Source organism: Cololabis saira, chromosome 8 (assembly GCF_033807715.1).
Source record: "Cololabis saira isolate AMF1-May2022 chromosome 8, fColSai1.1, whole genome shotgun sequence".
NCBI classification, from domain to species: Eukaryota; Metazoa; Chordata; class Actinopteri; order Beloniformes; family Belonidae; genus Cololabis; species Cololabis saira.
The window spans coordinates 45,005,750-45,031,548 of record NC_084594.1 but is presented as its reverse complement, the minus strand read 5'-3'; the positions used below and the strand labels follow the sequence as shown (position 1 = coordinate 45,031,548).

At 43.2% G+C, this 25,799-nt stretch overlaps 1 protein-coding gene across 1 annotated transcript in view; it reads left to right on the top strand.

Annotated features, from left to right (window-relative positions):
- The first annotated feature begins 3,806 nt into the window (after nucleotides 1-3,806).
- The window catches only part of LOC133449036 (dysbindin-like), a 32,283-nt gene continuing 10,290 nt past the window's right edge, over nucleotides 3,807-25,799 (top strand). Inside the window, exon 1 of the mRNA XM_061728124.1 lies at nucleotides 3,807-4,020. Within this exon, the coding sequence (XP_061584108.1) occupies nucleotides 3,915-4,020 (106 nt within the window). The 5' untranslated portion in view covers nucleotides 3,807-3,914. The remainder of the gene's footprint in view (nucleotides 4,021-25,799) is intronic.

Genomic DNA, 25,799 nt, shown 5'->3' with positions numbered 1-25,799 from the left:
AAGTCATAATATAATGAGAATAAAGTCGTAGAATTACGAGAATAAAGTCATAATGTTGCGAGAATAAAGTCGTAATAGAATAAAGTCGTAATATCATGAGAATAAAGTCGTAATATGAGAATAAAGTCGTAATTTATGAAAATAAAGTCGTAATATTATGAGAATAAAGTCGTAATTTATGAAAATAAAGTCGTAATATTATGAGAATATCATTTATGAGAACTCTAACAGGAAGAGCATCTTCTCCCTGTGTTAAAATGAGGAATATTGAGCATCTTGTGAAATTATATTTATATAGCCTATTTATAATATATTTAATATTACGACTTTATTCTCATATTATTATGACTTTATTCTCGTAATTTCCATTTTTTTTTGTCTTAGTTTGGCCCTAATACTCCGTCGTAACAAGGTACTGTTTATCTAAGTTGAGTGATTTTAATTATAGTTCTAATTTTTGTAGTGCTTTGTTGTTGCACTTAATTGATGTTGTTCCACTTCAAATTGCAGTTTATTTAAAACCAAAGATAAAGTAGATAACGTGTTTACAGTAAATGGCTTATGAATGATCTATTTGATTTTTTTGTTTCTTTTAGTAGCCTACACTGTAGATGACACTCAGTATCACTTAGTACTATATCACTTTAAATATTCAGTGTAAATCAACCCCAGGCTGCTCTTGTAGCTGAATTTGCTCCATTTCAGATTAAAAACCATAGATGGTAAAAACCTGCCAGGCTGACAGTAGGATGATGGAAACAACTCTGCTGCAACTGTGACCTTTGACCTTTGACCTGTTGCTTCTCTGTGTGGCCAGTAGGGGCAGTTAATGACTTTGATCAATATTAATTGAAAGATTTTCCTCCAAGTTTGTTAATCTGTTGTAGCTTCCATGGTCTTAATCACTGTGGATTACAATCCTAGTTAGTTTTACAAGTCTAGTCTAGTTTTACAAGTGTATTTGTAATGACAGGGAAGAACATTAAATATGTTTATAGTGGGTGTGTGAATGATCAATAATCAGTATTATTGGCAGTAATAGAGGGCCCCAAAATCACATTTTGCTTAGGGCCCCATGGAGACTTGGGCCCCATGGAGGCTTGGGCCGGCCCTGCCAGCTCTTTACTCCCCAGTCCCGGTGATAAACCTGGAGCTGCCGCCTGACGACCACTAGATGGAGTCCAGGACACTCAGCTGGCAGATAAACCAGCGTGGAGGCTTTTCCCCTGACTGAGTCACATTCATGTGAGGTTTCTCTGCAGCACAGAAGTATTATCGGAACATTTTTTGACACCCCCAATCCATTTAATTATTTATTTATTTATTCCGGATCCCCATTAGTCGTCACTGCAGTGAAGACTATTCTCCCTGGGGTCCAACATTGCACACATAAAACAATAAAATACAATCCTTACAATTAAAACATAACTAAATCTAAACAAAAATGATCTGAAATGTGATGGAATTAAACCCTTAAATTGTTGAAACCAGCCAGAACCAAACAACAAAAAATATTCAATTTTAGGCACTAAGAATTTCAGAATAAACCAAGAATTTCAGAATAAACCAACTAACTAAAACTGACTTCTTTGCTAAGTACTGCTTTTCTTAATTTATTTTTGAATCTAGCTTTATTGTTTATCATGGTTAAATGTGGTGGAAGCTTATTCCAGTATGTTACTGCTCTATACATCGTAGCCTCTTTAGTGCAGTGGTTCTTGGTGGAGGGAGAGTAAAGTAAAGTAAAATAGAGTAAAGTGGACACCAGAAGCATTTAAATATATAATCCATACGACTACTGATTTAAAATCTTCCAAATAAAGTGTTAATATTGAGATAGCATAAAAGAAAGCTTTGTAAATGAAGACATAAAGAAAGTGCAGGCAGACCTGTAGGTCTATAACCTAACAAGTTGCACGATGTTCCTCCCAGTGCTGCATTTAAAAAACAGTACAAAAATGAAATTCTGGGAAGTTATTTGATTGAGGAATTATGTTAAGGAAAGATTGTGTTTGTTAGCTGGTTAGGTGCAAAGGCTCAACCAATGGGAACATCTGTAGCCTAATAGATAAATTAGCAGCTATTTATCATTAATATTTATTTTATAATAGAGGTAACAAAGGGGCAGGGTTAAATAAGTTTTACTTCTAACTGCTCCTTTTCGGACACTGTTTTTTTTTCCCCCTGTTTGTATTACGTTTTTGTTGTTGTTGCTTTTTTCTGTATGTTTTAAATTTGTTTTAAAATTTTATATTTTTTCCCTTATATGTTCAAAATAAACAATTCAATCAATCAATCAATCAATATTCATTCGATTCCATTTTTTACTTTATAGCCTCTATTGCAGCACAGGTCGTCTCAAGGTGCTTTCCAGAGACCAGAACATGACCCCGAGCAATTATTAAATAAACATAACATGAACAATGGCAGGTAAAAAGAGGTGATTGCTGCCTCCAGCAGGCCCCAGAGACCCACACTGGAGATACAACTGGACCATTTTCCTTTCAGAAGACGAGGACAGTGGAAGTTCAACTGCAATGACAGACTTTAAATGTTTCCTTGCTTTTGTAGTTGAGACTGCTTTGTTGGAACAAAGATCTGATTGTTTTATTCATTCTTTGTCTCTTTGCTAATGAATGAGACTTTCCCCCATGTCTCTGGAGCGTCTGCTCGGTGCCGCGTCCCAACTCTTTTGAGACACACTTCATCCATCAAGTTCAAACTGAGCTTATACAGGACTGTCTCAGAAAATTAGAATATTGTGATAAAGTTCTTTATTTTTTTTGTAATGCAATTAATACAACTAAAATGTCATACATTCTGGATTCATTAGAAATCAACTGAAATATTGCAAGCCTTTTATTATTTTAATATTGCTGATTATGGTTTACAGTTTAAGATTAAGATTCACAGAATATTCTAATTTTTTAGATAGGATATTTGAGTTTTCTTAAGATGTAAGTCATGATCAGCAATTGTAATTGCATTACAGAAAATCACAATATTCTAATTTTCTGAGAGTCCTGTATTTTCCCTGAACTGCTGATTTTGTAATTTATACAGACTATACCTTCAACTAAAATCTACTAAAATCTAACACATCTGCTGACACAGTGATAGACAGAGCAATGGAGTGGAATTCACTTCCTGATTATGGAACGCAACAGAAAAATACAAGTTTTAAAATGAAACTAAAAGATTATTATTCAACACAAATTTTTACATTTTAAAGCGGTACTCATATTGTTGGGTCATGGCATCTTTGCAATGTAACAAAAGTATTCGTGATGATTCAATGAAGGAGCTTGTGTTGTAGGTTTTGTTGTTTATATGTTTTGTATGTGTGAATTTTTGTGTTTCTGTATATATTTGTGAGTATTTTTTCTGTTTGGTTTCTATTGTGTGTACACTGTATTGTCACTCATGAGAATATGAAGACCCCAGGAAGAATAGCTGCTGCTTTGCAAAAGCTAATGGGGATCTTAATAAAACAAACGAATACTTTGAAATGTAGAGGGGAGGCCACACGGGGGTCAGAGTTGCCCCGTCCGTGCCAGCGTTTTTCACATGTCAGATTTTCTTAGAAAAAGGACAAAAAAAGGGAAGTGAGGCGGGAAGGGAGGAGATAAAGATAAGACCAAAATAACACAGGCTTGTGTCTGTCCCTCCTTGGTATTTTCCGCTCCATTAAATGAAATCCCTCCTTCCCTCCTGTCATTTCCTCGCCCTGCCCCGGCTCCTCCCTCCTCCTCCTCCCTCCTCCCTGTCGCTGGTCAGCTGCTTGTCTCCACAGAGCCACAAACTTGTTCCTGCTCTCATCCAAGTGAGTCAGACTGGGACGGGGGAGCGAGGACAGGCAGGCAGCCGGGTTATCAGTCCGTTTCCTTTTGCTTGAGCACCGGTGGAGGCTGGAGATGCTCTCTGGTAGACCGTCACCTCTCTCCATCACTTCTGACACACTGACACTCTCCAGGAACATGAGTGCCCCGGCAGCAAACCTGCACAGCAAACGCCTGCCATGTGAGTCTTTTTTTAAAATAGTTGTTTCTTTATTTGGAAAGAACAAGTAGATAAAACGGTATACAGCAATATTCAAGTAAATGAAAATGAATGTCCTTCCAGTTTTGTTTGTTTAAGTCCTGAAAATGTACATTACTAGATATCAAGGTATACAGGACTGTCTCAGAAAATTAGAATATTGTGATAAAGTTCTTTATTTTCTGTAATGCAATTTAAAAAAACAAAAATGTCATACATTCTGGATTCATTACAAATCAACTGAAATATTGCAAGCCTTTTATTATTTTAATATTGCTGATCATGGTTTACAGCTTAAGAAAACTCAAATATCTTATCTCAAAAAATTAGAATATTCTGGGAATCTGAATCTTAAACTGTAAACCATAATCAACAATATTAAAATAATAAAAGGCTTGCAATATTTCAGTTGATTTGTAATGAATCCGTCCCCTTTCCCCTGAACTCTTCCTTTGACCCCTTTTATTCAAATATTTTTTTTCTGCCCACAACTTTTTATCTTATTTAGTAGCTAGGCTTTGTCTTAGTCTCTTAGTCTGATTTTTAGTCTTCTTTGTAAAGCGCTCTGAGATCTGTCGCTTCAGGTGAGAAGCGCTATATACATTGAAATTATTATTATTATTATTATTATTATTAATCCAGAATGTATGACATTTTTGTTTTTTAATTGCATTACAGAAAATAAAGACCTTTATCACAATATTGTAATGTTCTGAGACAGTCCTGTACTGGTCCAAGAGTAGTATAGTCCTAGTTGGCGGGTTTGTCCTCCTTTGAGCTTTAGAGAGCCCAGTTTCTCAGGCAATGAAAGTTTCACAGCACTTGTGGAGGGAAAACAACAATGGGAGGTGAATCCTCCTCCTTAAGCCCACATTAGAATGACGTCTAGAATAATCAGAGCTAGGACTCCACATTCACCTGGATAGGACTCTGATACAATACAACTCAGTTTAACTGTTTACATGAACTATGAACAGAAATCATGGGTCACCTGCTGCTGCTGTTGTGGAATTAATCATAAAACCTAGTCAAGGGTTAAATCACAGAGTTACAACATAATAGTACCAGTGAAATCAAATAAAATCTGCTCCGGCCATGTGAGTCTGACTAAAATCTCCTTCCTTAGTTCAGGTGGTGACTTTGGCCCAATCCCAATACTCTTACTTTCTAGCCCTACTTTCTTTCACTACCCCTAAAAAAGAAGGGACAGATTTTAGGGCACTTGAAATCTTCCCAGGGTCCTGTCCCAAAACTCCCACTACTCCTACTTTCAGCACCACCACTAAAATCAGGAAGCTGAGAGCCAAAAGCTGTTTTAATTTCATTTGTAGCGCTGTTAAGCGTAGGGTACGGCGTACGGTGCGCGTCGCCTGCGTAACATGGACGCAGAGCCTACGGCTCTGCGTTGGTGTAACGCGGAACCATAAATCAGCCTTTATTCTGGCGTGATCTTCGGCAAACGGGCAAACTAGTGCTTATGTACATTCACTGAGTGAATATTATGAAAGTAAAATATATATTTCTCGCTAGAAATGTAATCAAAAACGCGTTTTTATGCAGAAACTAACTCAAAATATTGATTTTATTCACTAAAAAATAAGAAATGTCCGCCTTGTTTTTTTTTTGGATTCAGTCTGCAAATGACGACTGGGAAATGTTTTTGTCCCTAGATCAGCTAGTGAGGATCAGAAATCCCTACGTCCGTAGGGACAGATTCATAGCAACTGCACTAGTTTTCTTCACTCCCCCTAGGTGAAAAGAGGAATTGGGACACCACTACCCTCACGGGAACGCACAAAATTTAGGGGTAGGGATGAAAAGTAGGGGTAGTGGGAGTATTGGGACAGGGCCTTAGACGACAAGTTTTCTCCATTTACCGCCCAATGTCTCAACGTCTAGAACTGGACATTCAAGTCCACGGGCCCGCTGGTTTGTTAGAAGCAAGGAGCAAATATGAAGGTTTTTAGTGTGGGATTTCCACTTCCACCTTTTTTCTTTATTTAATCTGCATTTACGAGAGTTTATTTATTTTATTTTTTTTATTCTTTATTTCATTCATTAAAAGAAAAACAAAACAGTTCAATATAATTACAACAAATCTCTTTCCTTGAATGAAAGGGAACAGAAAGAAGACTCAGCTTATTTTATTTCTCCCTTCATTTTGTATTAATGCCCAGCGAGTGACTCATAAAGGAACGTTTTTTTGATAAATACTCCTTCATTATGAAACATTTGTTTAGTGTGAATGAATGAATGAATGAATGAATTATTTTATTTTATTTTATTTTATTATTTTATTTTCGAGTCCGGACATTTAAATGACCCATCCCTCATGGGATTACACAGACACATTAATTACATCAAAATATAACATTCCAGTGTGTGAACCACCTATTTCCAGCTACAAATAATAATAATGATAATAAGCAGCAATAAATAATAATAATAAATACAATTAAAATTAAAATTAAAACAAAATAAAATATCCCACACTAGAAAATGAACAAAAAAAATACAAAAAAAATACACCCACAGAAATAGCGACCCACACGCACACAGCCCCCCCATACCCAAGTCCATAATTAGATCATATCATAACTCACTCCCCACCAGCCAATACCAACCCTTACAGACAATAGAACCCATCCATACAATAATAATATGCAGTCCATGTCACAGAGAAACACACACAAATTGAGGATTTTATCCCATATAAGTTACCTTTCTCCTTCTATCCCAGGCTTTAAATAAAAATTCAGAAAAAACTAAAATATTTTCAAAAAGATATTCAATTAAAACGCCTTCCTCCATACTTAACAGATCTAAATCAGGATTATAAATTATTTTAAACAAGACGTGACGTAAATCATGATATAAAAGACAATATAAAAGAAAATGAATTTCACTCTCCACCGCATTTAATTCACAGTACTGACATATTCTATTTTCTCTTACTTTTAGCCAGATTATAATTAATATATTTTTTTTTACACATTCGTACTTTTTCTTAAATAAACAATAAGTTCGCAGTTTTGCATTCTGCAGGTTTTCTTTTACCCATAGTTGTGCATATTTAGACTGAATATGGTCATAAAATAAGATAAGTAAGATAAACCTTTAATAGTCCCACAGAGGGGAAATTTGCAAAAATTCCTCTATCACTACCTTTTTCATTTGAAAATAATGTTCTTCAAGTCCTCCCTCTACTACTAAATCAAATATTTCTGAGGCCCATTTGTGTGTGTGATGTTTAAAAAGTGGAAGTGAGTGTGAGAGCTGGTCCCTGGCTGCAGCGACTGGGCCGAGTGCCGTCTGGGAAAAACATCCAAAAGGAATGAGGACCCCTGACTCTGAGTCACACTTCCCGATACCCAGTGATTAAGACACATTCTGGTGTATTACTGGCCCTGGATCGGGGCCAGATCGCAGCTCCGGACAAAGACCTCCTATTTCTGATGGGATTGGGCCTGCAGATCTGGTCAAAGGTGGAAGAATCTGAGACGCGCCAGTAACCCGGATACGACCTGGAGCTGAATTAGTGGCAGGGAGTTCAGGGATTGCAGCAGACTTAAAGAGATCAGGGAGACAGACACCTCCCATCTGTTGCCATGCAGCGGCCCGTGCACGCCGGTCCGTCACGCTGTTCTGCGGGGCCACGCCGGAGTCAGCTGCTGCCAGCACGTCAGTGTGTGAAGTGTGAAGGAGGAACTGTTTCTATTCCTGATCCAGCTACATGCAGTCCAGTTGGACATGACCCAGACAGCAACGAGGAAGTTAGAGAGTTAATTAGACGGCTGAAAGTCCTTATTGTGCTGTCTGTACAGCACTTTCATTCCCTGCTGTTTTGCTATTTATATGGTGGAGCTTAAGGCCTGAATTAGAGAGGAGCCAAAACCTGTTTACTTCCTTTGTAAATACCCAAGTATTGGAGGTCAGAAGACCTAGATTTTGCAGATGACATAGTCCTCCTGTCTACCACCCAAGCACAAATGCAAACCAAATTCACAAAACTTGCTGAAACAGCAGCCACTACAGGACTTCACATCAATGAAAGCAAAACAAAGGTGATAAATATAGACCACAAAACAAACAATATCATAAACCTGGATGGAGAGGCAATGCAAGAGGTGGACACATACACATATCTGGGAAGCATCGTAGGCAGGCGCGTCATTTCCACCGGGGACGGTGGGGACGCGTCCGTACCACTTTGTCTGACGAGCAGATTTGTCCCCACCACTTAAAAAAAAAATTAATAAAAAATTAAGTAGAGAAAGTGCAAATGCCGCTTTTGGTGCAGAAACTGAATTTTGGTTCAGAAGCTGCTCAAGAACGCCCCTCCCCTAGCCAGGCCTCGCCCTCCTAGTGACGCAACACCATCAGCAAGTCTCGAACAGAAGTGATTTGGAAGTGGATGATAATCAGGCTACCCCTCCCCCCTCCACACCGAGTTTGGAAAACACGACACACGCAGTGAGAGTATGGACACACGTGAACATTCAATTAAATACATTGAAGGCAATTATCTGTTTACTAGCTAGCACTAGCTGCTTATTTGACCTGTAGTGCTCTAGTGTAGCTAACGGCTAACTACCATGGACGCATTAAGGTCAGTGCTGGCAGATCAGAAGATAAGATAATATTAATACAGAGCAGTATAAGGTGAGTAAGTGATTTGTATCACTCACTATACTTATACTTACAACACATTTTTTGCTTGATGAAAAACGACCTGATATCTGTTCCAGCTTTTCTCTTTGACATGATGAAGTCACCTTCAGTTGAGTCTTGTACTGAAATGCGGATTTTGAAATACGAATAGGGCCTACCCATGACGAATTGTCCCAACCCATGATGTTTCCGACGACCTAAATAAGACCGCGCAGATGGCTTTTAATATGGGGACATATTACGCATCATCTAATGCAATGCCTATTATTTATCATGAAACCTCAATTCGGAAGTAATGGGCCTAGCTCGTACCCAGCACTTTTCAAACCTTACTCAGGTTTATGGTAAATGTCCCCAGCACTTCTGAAATCAAACTGACGCCCATGATCGTAGGGAGGGATGGAGGCAGCGACAAAGACATACAAGCTAGAATAGGGAAAGCCAGAACAGCTTTTCTAATACTACGGCAAGTATGGAACTCCAAACTCATCTCCACGCAAGTCAAACTCCGCATCTTCAATTCCAACGTCAAGTTTTACTGTATGGTGCGGAAACATGGAGAACCACAAAAGCAACAACAAACAAAGTGCAAACATTCATAAACAAATGCCTATGACACATCTTAGGAATTTACTGGCCTAACACCATCACAAACACAGAGCTCTGGCAAGCCTCACAACAAGAACAAATAGAAACCCAGATAAGACATAGGAAATGGGGCTGGATCGGGCATACCTTGAGAAAACCAGCATCCAACACAACCAGGCAGGCCTTAACCTGGAACCCTCAGGGGGAAAGAAAACCGGGAAGACCCAAAAACAGCTGGAAAAAGGTCTGTCGAGGCAGAACTCAAGGAGAAAGGAACATCTTGGAAGGAAGCAGAGAAGATCGCTCAACACTGAACCAGCTGGAAGAAGTTCATGAATGACCTATGCTCCCCAAAGAGCCAAAGGGTTTAACAAACATAACACACATTGGAGGTCACATTTGTAGTTCCCAATATTTATGTACTAAAGGGCAGTATTTCTAAGAATACAGCCAACCCGCTAGCCACTTCAGCGGTAGTTCATTTAATGGCGCTTTTCCACTAGTACCTACTCAGCCCGACTCGACTCGCCTCAGTTTTGTGCTTTTCCACTAGAGGTCTAACGTGCAGAGTAGATACTTTTCTGTAACTATTCTGCCGAGGTTCTAAGCGGCTGAGTCGGCTGTATCTGACATCATCACACTACAGACCACTGATTGGTCGGGGGGTTGGAGTCAGACGTCAGGAGGCGGAAATCAGAGAAAGAGACTCTGACGGATTCTTGTTCATTTTATTCGACAGACAACGGCAGCAAAAGTCTGTTTCATGATCCAACTCTGAGGTGCAGATGTTCATAAACCTGGTGCTGAGGACAGAATTAAAAAGGGATCTAGACGGGCGATAAGGAACGACCAGATCCACCAGGAGCTCTGTCACTTCATAGATGCTCGCGGCTCCAGCTGACTTTTCAGCAGCGCCGAGACAAACTAACAAGAAAATTAAAAAGTGTCGCCGCTTGAATCTTCTCTCACTCTCATTTTTTTACTTGATATCAAACACAAACCACAGTCCCAGCAGCACATCTATCATCTCCTCCAGGTTCTACATCTTTAGTGTTGTTGTCTTCTTCATTTAGATCCCACAATCAAATACGTCACAGCAGCTTCTCTCCAACCTCCTACTTCTGATCTGGGTGCTGATTGTTATGGAAAAGAAACTAGGCCGAGTTGAGTCGAGCCGGTGGAAAAGCTAGTGGAAAAGCGCCATAAGATTAACAGCTGAGGCAGAAATGGTCATGTGGAAGTTTAAATCCTGAGAGCCTTCAGGATATTTCAGTCCCAGTCTGAGAGGGGGATGGACCCCGGGCCGCTGGTCACGGCAGCGATGGGCCAAGCAGGAAACGCGTGTTCTTCCAACCTCGGAAAACCAAATGAGTAAAAGTACAAGTTGTCCACATTAACTTTGTGTAGCTGGGATGCCGGGCGCCACCCAGCAGTCTCCCCGCTCCCAAGCAGCGCTTTCTTTGCGGCCGGGGGTTTAAAAGCATTTGCTGATTGATTGCCCCCTTGGTGGCAATAAAAACAAACCCCTAAAGATTCTGGAAATTGGCAGGAACTTTAAGCAATCCACCAAGTTGGTGAATAAGCTTAATTTTATCAACGTCACAATTAAACTTCAACTTTTCAGCTGAAGCAAGCCGAGCCACAGGGGGCCTCCATTATTTAGTGATGAAACCTTCACTGTGTTTGGGTCTGGATTCTGTCCTGATTCTGATCCTCCACGCCTGAGAGCAGCCTCACAACCTCTTAAAGTCCGGCTCGTCGTTGGAGATGCCCAGGGGTCAAATGTCTCAACACACCACTGACAACACGACTATTGGTTTGGTACTAATAAATAGTGGCCCCCCCCTATAGAGGGTCTGCATTGATGTCACTTCCCCACTGGACCAGCCCCTTTACTCACACTGAGTGGCAAAAACAGCTGCAACTAGTGGAGAAGACGGGATAACAGCCGATTATCGGCTTAAATTAGCATCAGTTGGACTTGACGGTGACCCGTACAGTTACCCCAAGAACCAGTGGTCCATGGACATTAATATTTGGTACAGTTACCCCAAGAACCAGTGGTCCATGGACATTAATATTTGGTACAGTTACCCCAAGAACCAGTGGTACATGGACATTAATATTTGGTACAGTTACCAAGAACCAGTGGTCCATGGACATTAATATTTGGTACAGTTACCAAGAACCAGTGGTCCATGGACATTAATATTTGGCCACCAATCCAGTTTCCTGATATTTATATGTACTTAATTTCTACGCTGGGGAAATACACGAAGCAAAGCTTGAAGGCTTACAAAAGTTTTGACGCTTGATCCGACTTCAAGGCAGGATTTGTTGGTGAAATTAAAGTGATGAGGACACCGAAACTTTATGATTTGACCGTTTAACGTTAGCTACCCAAAAATCCAACATTACATGATACAAAATGGGAACCACAAATCCACGTTTCGGTGTCTGGAATCCAGTTGTTTCTGTGAATTGCAGAGATCCATTTGTCTCTCTTAAGCTTATTTTTCAGCAGTCTGTAAAACGATAACTCTGATTTCTTGCTAAATCTATGAGTACAGTTGATCGTACAACAGCTCTTTCCCATTTTAGATGTTTTCCAGTTACTCAAACTGAAAGTTTACGCTGCCACTCAGTCTCTCTGACACTCAGTCTTTCTGACACTCAGTGGGCGTAACCCGCTGTGAAGTTGCATCTGTGACGTCATGCACATTCCCTCTATAAGGCAAGCATATATCATAACTAATCAATTCTAATTAAGGCCACGTGTTTGTGTGAGATGGCTGGACATATATATGAATAACTGAGCAGTTTGAGGAGTGCAACCCGGTTTTGGCAGCTCAAACCCTAAACCAACATGTTACCGCACATTCTTCCAACTGAGATGAAAATCGCTTGAAACGCCTTCAAAAACAGGAAGAGAGGCAGTGCGGCCTGAGAGAGGCCTGAACCGAGGTCACCCCCCTCTGGGAAACAGGCACAGATGGAGAAGTTGGAGCAGCTTCCGGAAGTAACACGTGTGAAACGCTTTGGTCAAATATTCCACAGCAATTATACCGTACCCCAGAAAAATGACATTCATTCAAATCTGAGCTGTCAGAGATGCTTCAGATGTGACAATGAAGTTGGTTCCTTTCTGCATTGTACCTGGTGTGCACCAAAGTGAGGCCTTTCTGGCCTGATATCTGCTCACTTTAACCAGGATCACAGGAGTTAGTTTCCACTGGACCCTGAACTGGGTTTACTGGGGAACTTCACATGTATTCCTGGTTCTCTAAACAGCACAACTCAAATTCATGGAAGTTACTGTGTGTGTGGCCAAGAAGTGCATTGCAGTGTCATGGAAATCTGATTCCCCTCTATTTATCCACAGATGATCTTTTGAGATGAATAATTGCATCCCCCTGGAAAAAGAAAAATCACATATTGTCTCAGAAAACCTTTTTGAAAATTTTGCAGCCTTATCTAGACCATATTGATACATCTCATACACCAAGTACTTAATGTAGTTGTTTGTATTGACTTTCCACACTGACTTTTTTTTCGGGCGGGGGGTTATATTATGTATATACTGTTGATATATGTTTGTATACATTGCAAAACTGAAAATAAAATATTCCCCAAAAAATATTCCACTGATGGAGCTGAAACGCATCGTTTACAGGATAAATAACCTGAACAGGGTCACTGAGAGACAGACCTTTAAATGTAGGAGCTCCAAACATTTCAACATGTGTCCTGATCTGTCGACGCACATCCCACATGCACTCTGCACGCTCATTTATACTATCCACGGATACACGGCCCGGTCCAGTTCCCTACGGAACAGTATTAGCACCAGGCAGGAGAAAAATAACATTCTAGGAGGAAGATTTTTTTTTCATTATGCACTTCGAGAAAAAAAGTCGAAATGTTGAGAAAAAAGTCGAAATGTCGAGATTAATGTTGAAGTACAATTTCGAGAAAAAAGTCGAAATGTTGAGAAAAAAGGTGAAATTTCGACTTTATTCTTGAAATTGTATCTCAACATTAATATCGACATTTCGACTTTTTTCCTCAACATTTCGTGTCACGGGGTGGTTTGTTGAGGGAGAGAAAACTCAGGTTTATTTGTAAAGACAAACCAAAAACGCTGCTGAGCAGGATCAAAAAGGCAGAACAAAAACAGGATTCCAAAAACTAGAGGAGGAGAAAATGGAGGGAGCAAACAGTACGGACCAACCGGGAGCAGGGGAAAGACAAGACTAGATATACACAGGGGATAACGAGACACGGGTGCAGACAATCAGGGCAGATGGGAAACAGGAGAGACAGAACTGAAACTCGAGGGGCACAGTGGCGCAGCAGGTAGTGCAGCCGTACAGCAAGAAGGTCCTGGGTTCGATTCCCGCTGTGGGCGCTGAAGTGCGTGTTAGTTCCCCCATGACTTCAGTGCCCACACCATGGGTGGGGTTGGTGAAAGGATCTTTCTGTGTGGAGTTTGCATGTTCTCCCCGTGTTCCCTTGGGTAGCTAATGTTCTCTACCCTCACAAAAACATGCAACAGTCCTGGGCTATACTGCCCCCTCTGGCCAACCGGGGCACCAGATGGGGTGGGGAGGATCCGGCCGGAATAACGTGATCCTTCCACGCGCTACGTTCGGCCGGAGAAACCCCACCCTGTCTGGTGAAAAGATGCGGCCTGCTCACTCCTCAGGTTAAGGAGGAGACCTGAGCTCAGTGCAGGGCCCTCCCGGGGTTGGTAGAGGATGGCAATGCCCAGGACTGTCACTTAGGTAGGAGCACGGGGTGGTAAAAATGGGAAAAAACCGGGATAAAAATATTTAAAAAAAAAAGAAAAAGAACTGAAACTCAAACTGGGGGAAATGTTAAACCCTGACATTTCGACTTTTTTCTCGAAATGCACAATAATAAAAGAAAATCTTCCCCCCTCAAATATCTTTTCTCCTGCCTGGCCCTAATACTCTTCCGTAGTTCCCGGATGCAGCCTGCACAGATTTTGAAATTATTGGCTCGCCAAAATTCCTTAAACAAGATAGATTTATTTTTCACTGCTCTTTAATAATGCCTCGTCGGGGTAAGAGGATTTGTCAGTGTAGAAAAAGAAATCAGGGGCTGGAGCTCCTTCATCCGCTAAAGCCTGTTGTGTTAATCAGAACCCATGACAGCCTGCCGGTGGGTCAGCGGAGGATAGTGGGGCAGGACACTGACCTACAAACTGTCCCATTGTCTGTCTGGCTGGGATTCAGGACAGAAGGAGAGGGTTAACACTGAGGTCATTGTTGTTGAGGGGTGCAGGACTGGGCTTTGTTGCAGCCCAAATCAGACACATGCACTGGCTGAAATGTCAGGAATATTTCACTGATGCTGCACCGGGATCTCACTACTGCAGATATCAGGGTTTGGAGGAAACAGTACCAAAGGTAAAAGTTAGAAGACATGTTGTCAGGCTCAGTTTCCCAAGTGTGACCACCCGTCTCTAAGGTTGCCACCTCCCTGAAAAATAAATAAGGGACACGTCATCGGCAGGGCCGGCCAACCCGACTGCCTTCACCCTTCCTGGCGTGGTGAATTTTTTTTGTGAGTGAAACGATTTTTTAACTATTTGACTCAAACATGAATTGAATTAGATGCATATTTTTGAATACCATGAACACATGGAAAACAAATTATTATCCAGCAATTCACTTTAATACAAAATAACAAAATGGACTGAATAAAATACGGTAAGTATCTTTCTAAAACAGAAACCCGTCCTGCTTAACTTAAAATTGTATAAATTAATATAAAACAATAGAAAGAAAGCAGAACATCCATTCTGTAATAGTGCACATTTTTAGTGCAATAACAAAAGTGCAAACAGAAAGTCTGTAGAAAACTTGTAAACATATTTGTGCCTCAAAGGCCATGACTGTAGCTACAGTTGGAGTAAAACAGAACAAAATAACTTGTGAACTGAACCGCTCCATTTTCCATTGGCATTTTATGGCTTTTTTTTTACTCTCACAGTAATACGGGACAAAGTGCGTCCCTTTCCAGCTCCATACGGGACGCATACTTTAGTTTATAAATACGGGCCGATTCCGTTTTTTAAGGGACGGTTGGCAACCCTACCTGTCTCCTCATCCTACACCGTTCAAGCAACCAAGCAGCCCCCTGGGCTGTTGTGTTCCTGCAGCCTCTCTCTAGCCTAATCCTGTACAGGGTCCGGGAGGGGGGGATCTGTCCCGGGTCAGTACAGGCCAGAGACAGGGGAACACCCTGGGAAAGAAGGGCAAAGAAAAGTGAGTGAGATCATTTCTTTTGTTAGGTCTGACGAGCCCAGGCCGGGGCGGCTGTTTAAGCACGGATGACTTCATCTGTTGGTGGAAACACTTCCCAAACACGCCTTGAGCAGAACCAGACCCCGTCTGCTGGATCTCTGTTGACTGTTTCCCAGGGCTGCAGCTCCCCTGTTCCGGCCTGCGCCGGTACTCTGTCTCAGGGGCCGGTGCTCTGTCTCAGGGGCCGGTAGCCCCCGGGGGGCCGGGCTACCGGCGGCCCCCGGGGGCCCCGTCCGCCTACATTGAAAAAAATAAAATCTAAGCGCATGTAAATATAACATATTTAAATCTGTGATATTAACAATTAAAAATGAAGTTTGTTGCTTTACATGAATAAATCTAGTTTTGAACTTAATCTGCATTTGTTCAAAAAACAAGACATTGTGCATTTTTTCCTTAACCAGCAGTATTTATGTAATCCCAGTAATCTTTTCATTTACACACAAACAACAAGCAATGATCTTGTTGTATTTACTTTTCCTTTAACAGTTTTAATCTATTGGGCAGATTGACCAACGTTTAGATGAAACATGCTTTATTTGTTTAAGTAGAAACCACAGTAAAAATATCTTGCTTGATCTACTTTTAAAAATTAAGGCAACTTTTTCATGAGGTTTTTATGTAGATCAAGAAAGACTAGTCTTTGTATAAACTACTCAATTTTTAGTATGTACAAAATTCATTTGTAAGTAAAGTCAAGTCAACTTAATTTTGATAAATAAAGTAAACTTAACACAATAAAGTTGACTGTACTTGCAAACGATTATTTACATACAAAAAATTAAGTAGTTTATACAAAGACTAGTCTTTCTTGATCTACATAATAATCTCATGCAAAAAGTTGCCTTCATTTATTTAAGTAGATCAAGCACCATATTTGTACCAGTGTACCCTCATGGAGCCTCAGGATCACTGTTTGTGCAGCTGCTGCTGCTAAAGCATCTCAGAGCTCCGTCTCCATCACCAGGGAAACATGTGACACACACACTCGGGACTGAGCCTGGTTTCATGTGCTGGGACCAGAACATGTGCTTTTAGTCAGAATAGGGAGGGGTTGGAGCGGTGATGGATTGTGTTTGTTTTATTTACTTGCTGGTTCTGAGGCGGTTCTGGTTCTGAGGTGGTTCTGGTTCTGAGGTGATTCTGAGGCTACACTGCAAAAACTCAAAATCTTACCAGGAATATTTGTCTTATTTCTAGTTAAAATGTCTCATTTTTTGTCAAAAAAAATCTCTTAAAACAAGAGTCATTACCAGAAAAATAACTTATTTGACAATTTTCACCTGTTTCAAGTAAATTTTCACTTGAAATAAGTAGAAAAATCTGCCAGTGGGACAAGATTTATCTTCTTATTACAAGCAAAAAAATCTTGTTCCACTGGCAGATTTTTCTACTTATTTTAAGTGAAAATCTACTTGAAACAGGTGAAAATTGTTGTTTTTTCCAGTGATGAGTCTTGTTTTAAGTGTAATGAGATTTTCTTTTGACTAAAAATGAGACATTTTAACTAGAAATAAGTAATATTCTTGCCAAGATTTTGAGTTTTTGCAGTGTGTTCAGCCAGAATCACCAGCGCTGGATCAGGGAGGCCATAGAGACTGGGGGGGGGGGGGGTGACGGCAGACTCTGACAGGTGAGTCCCGCCTGGTTGCTCACACACACATCTGGTGACTAATGAAGGCGGAAGGAATTGCCAAAACACGTCAGGTATTTAAAAACCTCAAAATTCTGGTCTGACAAAAAGAATGAGCAAATTAAATTGTAAAACCTTGGCCAAATCAACTTTTATTAGATCAAGAACGGATGAAATTAGGGGTGAATAATAGAAAAGGACAGATACAGAAGGCTGGAATACTGGTCAGAAATGTCCTCCCCTGAAGCCAGAGACCAGAGCTGCAGCAGCACTGGACATGTGGTCTGGTCAGCGCTGGACCGGCCCAAGCCTCTCTGTTCACAGAGTCCCCATGTCAGTAGTTGAGGTAGCCCGAGGTCAGGGGGAGGGGGGTGTAGCAAGGCTAGTGCTACGGGGGTCGACCGACGGGACAGAGGACACAGGGTTTAGTGCAGGAACTCTTTATTCTCTTCTTTCACCCAAGACACATGTGCCATCACCTCCAGCAGCTTCCTCCAGCAGCCCTCTTGCTGGTGTGCAGCTGCTCCTTATGAAGGCAGGCAGGGTGGAGAGGCTGATTGGACACAGGTGTGCCCAATCAACTGAGTGGCTGCTCCTCCACCCTGCCACAGGGGGTCTGTGGCCGTGCGGGCCTTGAGGACATGTACCTGCAGCTAACCCCTGCAGCATCTCACACTGCAAAAACCCCAAATCTTAACAAGAATATTTGTCTTATTTCTAGTTAAAATGTCTCATTTTTAGTAAAAAAAATCTCATTACACTTAAAACAAGACTCATCACTGGAATAAAACAACAATTTTCACCTGTTTCAAGTAGATTTTCACTTAAAATAACTAGAAAAATCTGCCAGTGGAACAAGATTTTTCTGCTTGTAATAAGAAGATAAATCTTGTCCCACTGGCAGATTTTTCTACTCATTTCAAGTGAAAATGTACTTGAAACAGGTGAAAATTGTCAAATAACAAGTTATTTTTCTGGTAATGACTCTTGTTTTAAGTGTAATGAGATTTCTTGACTAAAAATGAGACATTTTAACTAGAAATAAGATAAATATTCCCTGTAAGATTTTGAGTTTTTGCAGTGCAACAGAACCAGGCAGTGCTGGGATCAGTTAGTGTTTAAGTGTGTGTGTGTGTGTGTGTGTGTGTGTGTGTGTGTGTGTGTGTGTGTGTGTGTGTGTGTAGGGCTCAGGATAAGCATTTAGCTTGAGCCTTGAAAAAGTGTAATTTCATGTAATCTGGCGATGACAGGTTATTTAAAGATCTGTCTGCACTCTGGCTGGGAGATTTAAAAACAGCTCCTTTAGTGTGTACGAGGCTGAGTCTCTGCTCCTGTAAACACACATCACAGTGGCAGCTCCTGATCGTGACTGACAGCCTGCTTTGTCAGCGCTGCTCTCTGCACTTCCTTCAGGCTCCCAGGACAACAGAACGGTGGTGGTGCAACAGCAGAGAGGAGAGGAGAGGAGAGGAGAGGAGAGGAGAGGAGACCTTTAACCATCCCTTTATTGGTCAAGATCACAAATAATCAATCACAGATCACAACAAACAATCACATCCAAAAAAAACAAATAAAAACAGAAAGTCAGAGAGTCATCCCATATTTTTGTATGGTTCGGCATCAAAAGTTTAAGGTCAACACATCCTCAGCGACACAACATAAAACGTTCCCCTCTCCCCACCCAGAGACAAACTCCTCTAACTGTGCCACCATTTTATAATAGGCGAACTCAACTTTCAGCCGTGCAGACACCAGCCCTTTGAACATCGGCTCTGCGTCTACCGAGCCACTCTCTATCTTCTTATTCCTTCTCGTGAGCCAAATACTCATTTTGGCCTGCCCCAACAAGAAGTTAACCAGACATATATTCCTACGCCGTGCTACAGCGTATCTGGGCCCAAAAATGAAAAGCTCCTCCTGGTATGTATGTCCTAGACCCCCCACCCACTGGTTCAGCAGACGGAAGAGAGGAGCCAGCCTGGGACAGCCAAGCCAGAGGTGATGTAAAGTCTCATCAGCCTGGCAGAACCCACACTGACTCCCCGATCCAGGATCCAGATGTGCCACATGTCTGTTCGTGGCCACGGCCCCGTGCACCACCCTCCACTGGAGATCCGCACAGCGTTTCTCTATCGGGGGTTTGTACAGGGACCTCCAGCTGCCCCTGGGAGACGAACCCGGCGCCAACACACCCAGCCACCTTGACTCCCGGACACCGGCCAGCATCGCTCTGTTCAAAACTTTGACAGACACCGCATACAGACTCTTCTTTGATGTATCGCTGAAGCCTGACAGCTCCGGCGTGCTGAAAGACAACAGGGCCCCGACAGCCCCCTCCTGCTCCTCCCCTGCAGCACGAATGAGCAGATCCGGAAAAGTCCGGGTACGATCGTCATCAGACTCCGCCCCCAAAGCTCTCCGAAAGGAGCCGGGAAGACCATTGGCCACTTCCTGCACCAGTTTCTCCATTAGCCGGGATGAATTAAACCCAGTGTCCTTGCACAACTGAGAAGCAGATTTCCACTGCCCCCCCGATCTCAGCCCCGCCAGCTTCGTCAGCCCGGCTGCTGTAAAGATCCTCCGGACACTGACAGTGGCGAGAAGTTTGCTCTGGATTGCCGGGTTGAAAAACAGAGGCTCCTCCTCCACCTCGCCATAGAACTCAGAGTGGTCTCTCCTCATCTGCAAAACAGTCCTCCACGCACAGAGGACTGACTGGTAGAACCGGGATGTCCTTGATGTGTCCACGCTATCCAGCTCTAGAAGAAACAGGTGCTTATCATATTTGAGGTCTTGTACCCTGCGCAGCAGCAGAGAAGCTGTGTCCGTCCAGGGCTGCAGCGTTCGGTACAGCAACCGTTGCACAGTCAGCAGCCGAAAAGCGGTGATGCGGCTCCGGAGGTGGACCAACCCCTGACCCCCCTCTGCCACAGGGAGGTACAGAACAGCCGATCGGAGCCAGTGGTGTCCGCCCCAGAAGAAGTCGACTATTCGTCTCTGGATTTCTGCAATGACGGTGTCTGGGGGAACGACAACTGCTACACGGTGCCATAACAAAGATGCAACCAGGTTGTTGGCCACCAAAGTCCTCCCCCTGTAGGACAACTGGGGCTGGACCCATTTCCATCTAGACAATCGGGCACTAACCTTCTCGACTAGACCCTCCCAGTTCTTCCTCTGAAAGTCTGCTGTCCCCAGAAAGACTCCTAGGACCTTTATCCCCTCCGTGCTCCACTGCAGCCCAGCTGGGAGAACGGGCCGCTCCTTGGTACTCCACCCCCCCAGCAGAAGCCCCTCGCACTTTGACCAGTTGACCCTGGCAGAAGCAGCCCGTTCATACAGCTGCAGTGCCTGTTCAAGGATCTGAACGTCACCCCGACACGTGACACACACCGTGACATCATCAGCATATGCTGACAAAGTCACTGTACGCATCCGGTCTTCCATCAGGCTCAGCCCCGAGAGACGCTGCCTAAGCCGGTGTAGGAGAGGCTCTATAGCTATGGCATATAGCATACCCGATAAGGGACACCCCTGCCGAATCCCCCTGCAAACGGACACAGGCCTGCTAAGTCCCCCTCCCACCTTTAACAGTGCTGTTGCTCTCGAATACAGTACCTTTATCCACGTCACGAAGTTGTCCCCAAAACCAAAAGCTGTGAGTGTTTTAAATAAATATTTGTGATCAACACGATCGAAAGCTTTCTCCTGGTCCAGTGACAACAAACCCACATCCACATCCTGCAAGTGTGACAGGTCAATAATGTCCCGAAGTAAAAAAAGATTGTCCATTATTGTTCTTTCAGGGATACAGTAGGTTTGGTTGGGATGCACCACCATGCCCAGACAGTCTTTTAGTCTATTTGAGAGCACTTTTGCCAAGATTTTGTAATCAGTGCAGAGAAGGGAAACGGGTCTCCAGTTTTTCAGGAGGCCCAAATCCCCTTTTTTCGGAAGCAGAGTGAGGACTGCCCTTGTACAGCTCACTGGCAAAGCCCCCGAATCCAGACATCCACGGAAAACGTCCAATAGGACCTCTCCTAGTAGAGCCCAGAAAGCCTTGTAGAATTCCGTGGGAAGGCCATCGATGCCAGGAGCCCGACCAGAGCTGAGCTGCTGCACCGCTGCGGAAAGTTCAGCATGAGAGATGATGGACCCCAGCGAAGCCGAGTACGCATCCTCCAACCGAGGCAGTCCCTCAAGCAGCTCCTCCACACAGTCAGAGTCACAGGCGTCCGTGCTGAACAGGTTGTTGTAAAATTCCCTGGCCATCTTCCTCATCTCTGAGGGGTCAGAGGTCACAGAGCCATTTGTGTGCTTAAGGTGTGTCATAAGTTGATGTTCTCTGACTTTCCTTTCCAACTTAAAGAAAAAACTAGTGGGTGCATCTATGTCCCTAATAGATGTCACCCTAGCTTTAATTAGTGCACCTTTTGCCCTCTCGTGCAAAAACCCACCCAAGGCCGTCCTCCTTTCCTTCCAGGTTGTTTTAGTGCTATCTTTTCCGTCGGTTATGCTGTCCTCCAACAAACGAATCTCCTGCTCTAACCGTGTGACTTGATCCCTTTTTATTGCCTTCGTGTGTGCTGTGTGTTGCTGACAAAAGATTCTAACGTGATTTTTCCCCACCTCCCACCATTGACCCAGATTCTCGAATTCAGCTTTCTTGCTCTTCCAGTGACCCCAAAAGTCGGCAAAGGACCGACAGAAAGCCTCGTCCTGAATCAGCCTGGTGTTAAAGTGCCAGTATGAGGATTTTTGGGGTTGTACACCCACAGTAAAAACAACGGATACCAAATGATGGTCGGAAAACCCTACAGGTGATATGATGGCCGTCGTTAATTTGTTGTTGTGGGAACTGTTCACGTAGAACCTGTCAAGCCTGGCTGCACTCACCCTACCGTCACTGACCTTCACCCACGTGTACTGTCTACTGGTTGGATGGAGTTGTCTCCAAACATCCACAAAATCATTTTCCACCATCACAGTGGAGAAAAAAGAGGCCGATGGTGGATGAGGCTCTCTTCCAATCCTATCTACTGCACAGTTGGTGGTGCAGTTCCAGTCTCCCCCAACCACCACTACTGAGCTGCCACTAAACTGTTTCAGTGTATTATTAAGTTTTTGAAAACTATTTACCTTGTCAACAGGAGAGGTGTGTGCGTATACATTAATAAAAACAAAAGGTGTGTCCCTAATTGTAGTTTGCACCACCAGTATCCTTCCCTGCTCTACCTCAGTAACTGAAGTGTCTGACAGCACCAGGCGTTGTGAGAAGAGGAGAGCTACTCCTGCACTCAAATTAGAGCCATGGCTCAGGAAGCAGTGCCCACCCCACGACAAACCCCAATCCGTGCCATCTGATGGCACGGTGTGTGTTTCCTGCAGAAAAATTATATCCAGATGTTTTTGACTGGCAAGCTCAGAAATTAAAGCCCTCTTCTGTCTGTCCCTCCCACCATTGATGTTTAAGGAACCCATTTTAAGGTGCTCCATAGAAAAGTGAGAGAAGAAAAAAAGGCAGTATGAAGATATAAACCAGTAAAGGTAGAGAGACACCCTGTGCTGCATGATCATGCTGTTTTTTTTACCCTTCGAGAGATTCGGCCAGTTTTTGCTTTCCTCAGCGTTGTGATATGCTTCTTAAGTCGGAAGCGCTTCTTCTCGTCCAACTGCTCATACCCTACCAGTCTTTTTAACATATCAACAGACTTGATGAATTTATCAGTGTCACTGAAATAATCACCAACGTTAACAGATTTTTTAAAAGTTGCATCCAAGAAGTTATTAATGTCGTCTAAAGAGTACAGATCATCCATGTTGCGATTACTCCCACAGACAGACACATCCGACTCAGACTCATATGCCATACTGCATGAAGCCTGGCTGTTGAGCTCACTCTGGCCATCAATACTGATGTTCTCTCTGCCAGAGGAGGCTGAAGCTGTCTCCTCTGTGGACCAGGAGTGTATCTTAGGATCTGCAGACTGAGAACTGCTTGTGTTGTCTGTTTCCATCTGCACTACATTTTGATTTTGCTCCTCTTTCTCTGCGCTGGGTGCCTTGTCAGCCGCAGCCGCGCGCACGGCACCGTCATCAGCCGCATGAGCGGCGCCCGGAGCGGCATCGCCCTCCGCGGCCGGGGCCGGGGCCGGGGCCGGGGCCGGGGCCGGGGCCGCATCACTCTCCGCGGCCGCGGCCGCGGCCGGGGCGGCATCACTTTCCGCACCCGAAGCCGCGCCAGCCGCGGCTCCATCACCAGTGGCTTCTCCCATCACCGCCTGCCGCCTATGCGGACACGCGACACGCTTGTGCCCCACGTCCCCACACTCAAAACACTTGAGCTGGCCTGAACTCGCGTACACCATATAAAACCCGTCCCCGTGCTTCACCCTGAATGAAACTTCCAGAGTCTGAGCTGGGGAATCCAGAAACATAAAGACCTGCCTCCTCAGAGACTGCACATGCTTCAGTTTCGGATCCCTGCAGCCCAGACTCACTGTCCTGAAACCGCTGGCAAATTTACCAAACCTGCGGAGCTCAGTCTCCAGCAGGTTGTTGGGGATGAACGGCGGTACACCGGAGACGGTGATCCGCGTGGAGGGCGTTGACAGCGGGGACACCTGAACAAACACGTCCCTTATAAAAACGCCGCTCCCGATCAGCTGATGCACCTGTTGCTCCTCTTTCAGGAACACCACCACCGCTTTGTTCATGCGGGATGCAAACACCAGGTTACTGTGTCCTACCTGCTCGCCTGCAGCCAGCAGAACCTCCTCCACGGTGACATTTCCCTCTGGAGGGACGACCCTCACTCCCTGTCTGATGGACGGAGGTGGCGTCTCAGCTGACGCCATCCCCCCGGGGAGCGGGGAAAACCCCGACAGCCCCGCCGATCGCACCGACAACACGCAATAAAAATTTAAAGAAAAAAACTTACCTGATCATGCAGTTAGAACAGTGACAAATCAGTGAAGGACAGGACTCAGACAATTCAAACTCCTCGCTCCCACCGCGCTCCCACCGCACCGCCACTCACACTCACGCTCACACCCACCGGAAACGGAAACGAGAGGAGAGGAGAGGAGAGGAGAGGAGAGGAGAGAGGACCTACCAGCTCAGACAGCCCAGACATTAACGCTGAAAGGACAAAATAAGACAGAAATGAGCGTTTGTAAGAGTACTGAGCAGCTGTATTGCTGCAGGACACGGAGTGGAGATGGGCAGAGCTGGTAGAGTAGCCAAAAACTGTACTCAAGTAAAAGTACTGTTACTTCAGAATAATATGACTCAAGTAGAAGTAAAAAGTAGTCATCCAAATAATTACTTGAGTAAAAGTAAAAAAGTACTTGGTGAAAAAACTACTCAAGTACTGAGTAACTGTTGAGTAACATCTGATTTATTTTTTTAACACAACCATTCAAACAGATAAAAGTACAAAATAATCATCTTCAGGCAAATTAAATCAATAAAATAAATTAAAATTAATAAAAAATAAAAATAGCTTAAATTAAAATAAGCTTAAAGTAAATTCAAGTACTTTAATACATAATAAAATAAATAAAATAATAACAGAATAAAAAAATAAATTAAGCACAAGTAGCACAAAATTTCCAGCCTTTGTACTTTTCTTTTTTAACCAGGCAGAACTAGAACAAACATGAACTCATAGAAACTCTGTGTGTGTTTGAGTCTGTGTAAATGTGACAAAACATGCAAAAACAAACATTTTTCCCAAAGAATCACCCAGTGATGTCATGAGATTGACGCGTACGTGGATAAAAGGGATAAAAGAAAAGTAACAGCTCAACGTAGCCTAATGTAGCGGAGTAAGAGGAACAGTTTCTTCTTCACAAATCTACTCAAGTAAAAGTAAAAAGTATAGTGATTCAAAACTACTCCTAAAAGTACATGAGGGTTATGATTGTACAAATCTGAAGCTCTGCTGCACAGTGTGCAAATGAGGCTTGTATTGGTGTAAACGGGTAAATGAGAAGCACTAGAACTTCACACCCCGGACACTCACTGTTGGAACTGCTGCATTCTGGGAAACGATACAGACTCATGAAAACAAGGACAAACAGACTCAAACAGCTTTTACCAAAAACAACAAATACTGTAGCAAGAGCAGAAGAACAAAAGCCCTGACAGTGTTGTGACCCAGGACATGACTGAGGCTGACTGAGGCCACGTCAGGGTGTTGGTGTGCTGAGGCTGGGAGGTTTGACCGCTGCCGTCACACGTTTAAAGGTTTAAAGAGCATGTGTCAACATGAATAGGGAAATTTGAAGATCAACGTACAGATCTCAGCAGGGCCAGTGCTGTGCAGGATCCCTGTTTGACACCAGGAGTTCTGTCCCGCCGCTGCTGCAGACGCGTGACTCACGAGGAGCAGCGTGCTGACGCAGCAACCCCATCAAGGCCACCTGAATCCAGAATGTATGACATTTTTGTTTTTTTAATTGCATTACAGAAAATAAAGAACTTTATCACAATATTCTAATTTTCGGAGACGTTTTTCCTTTTTATGGGTATTT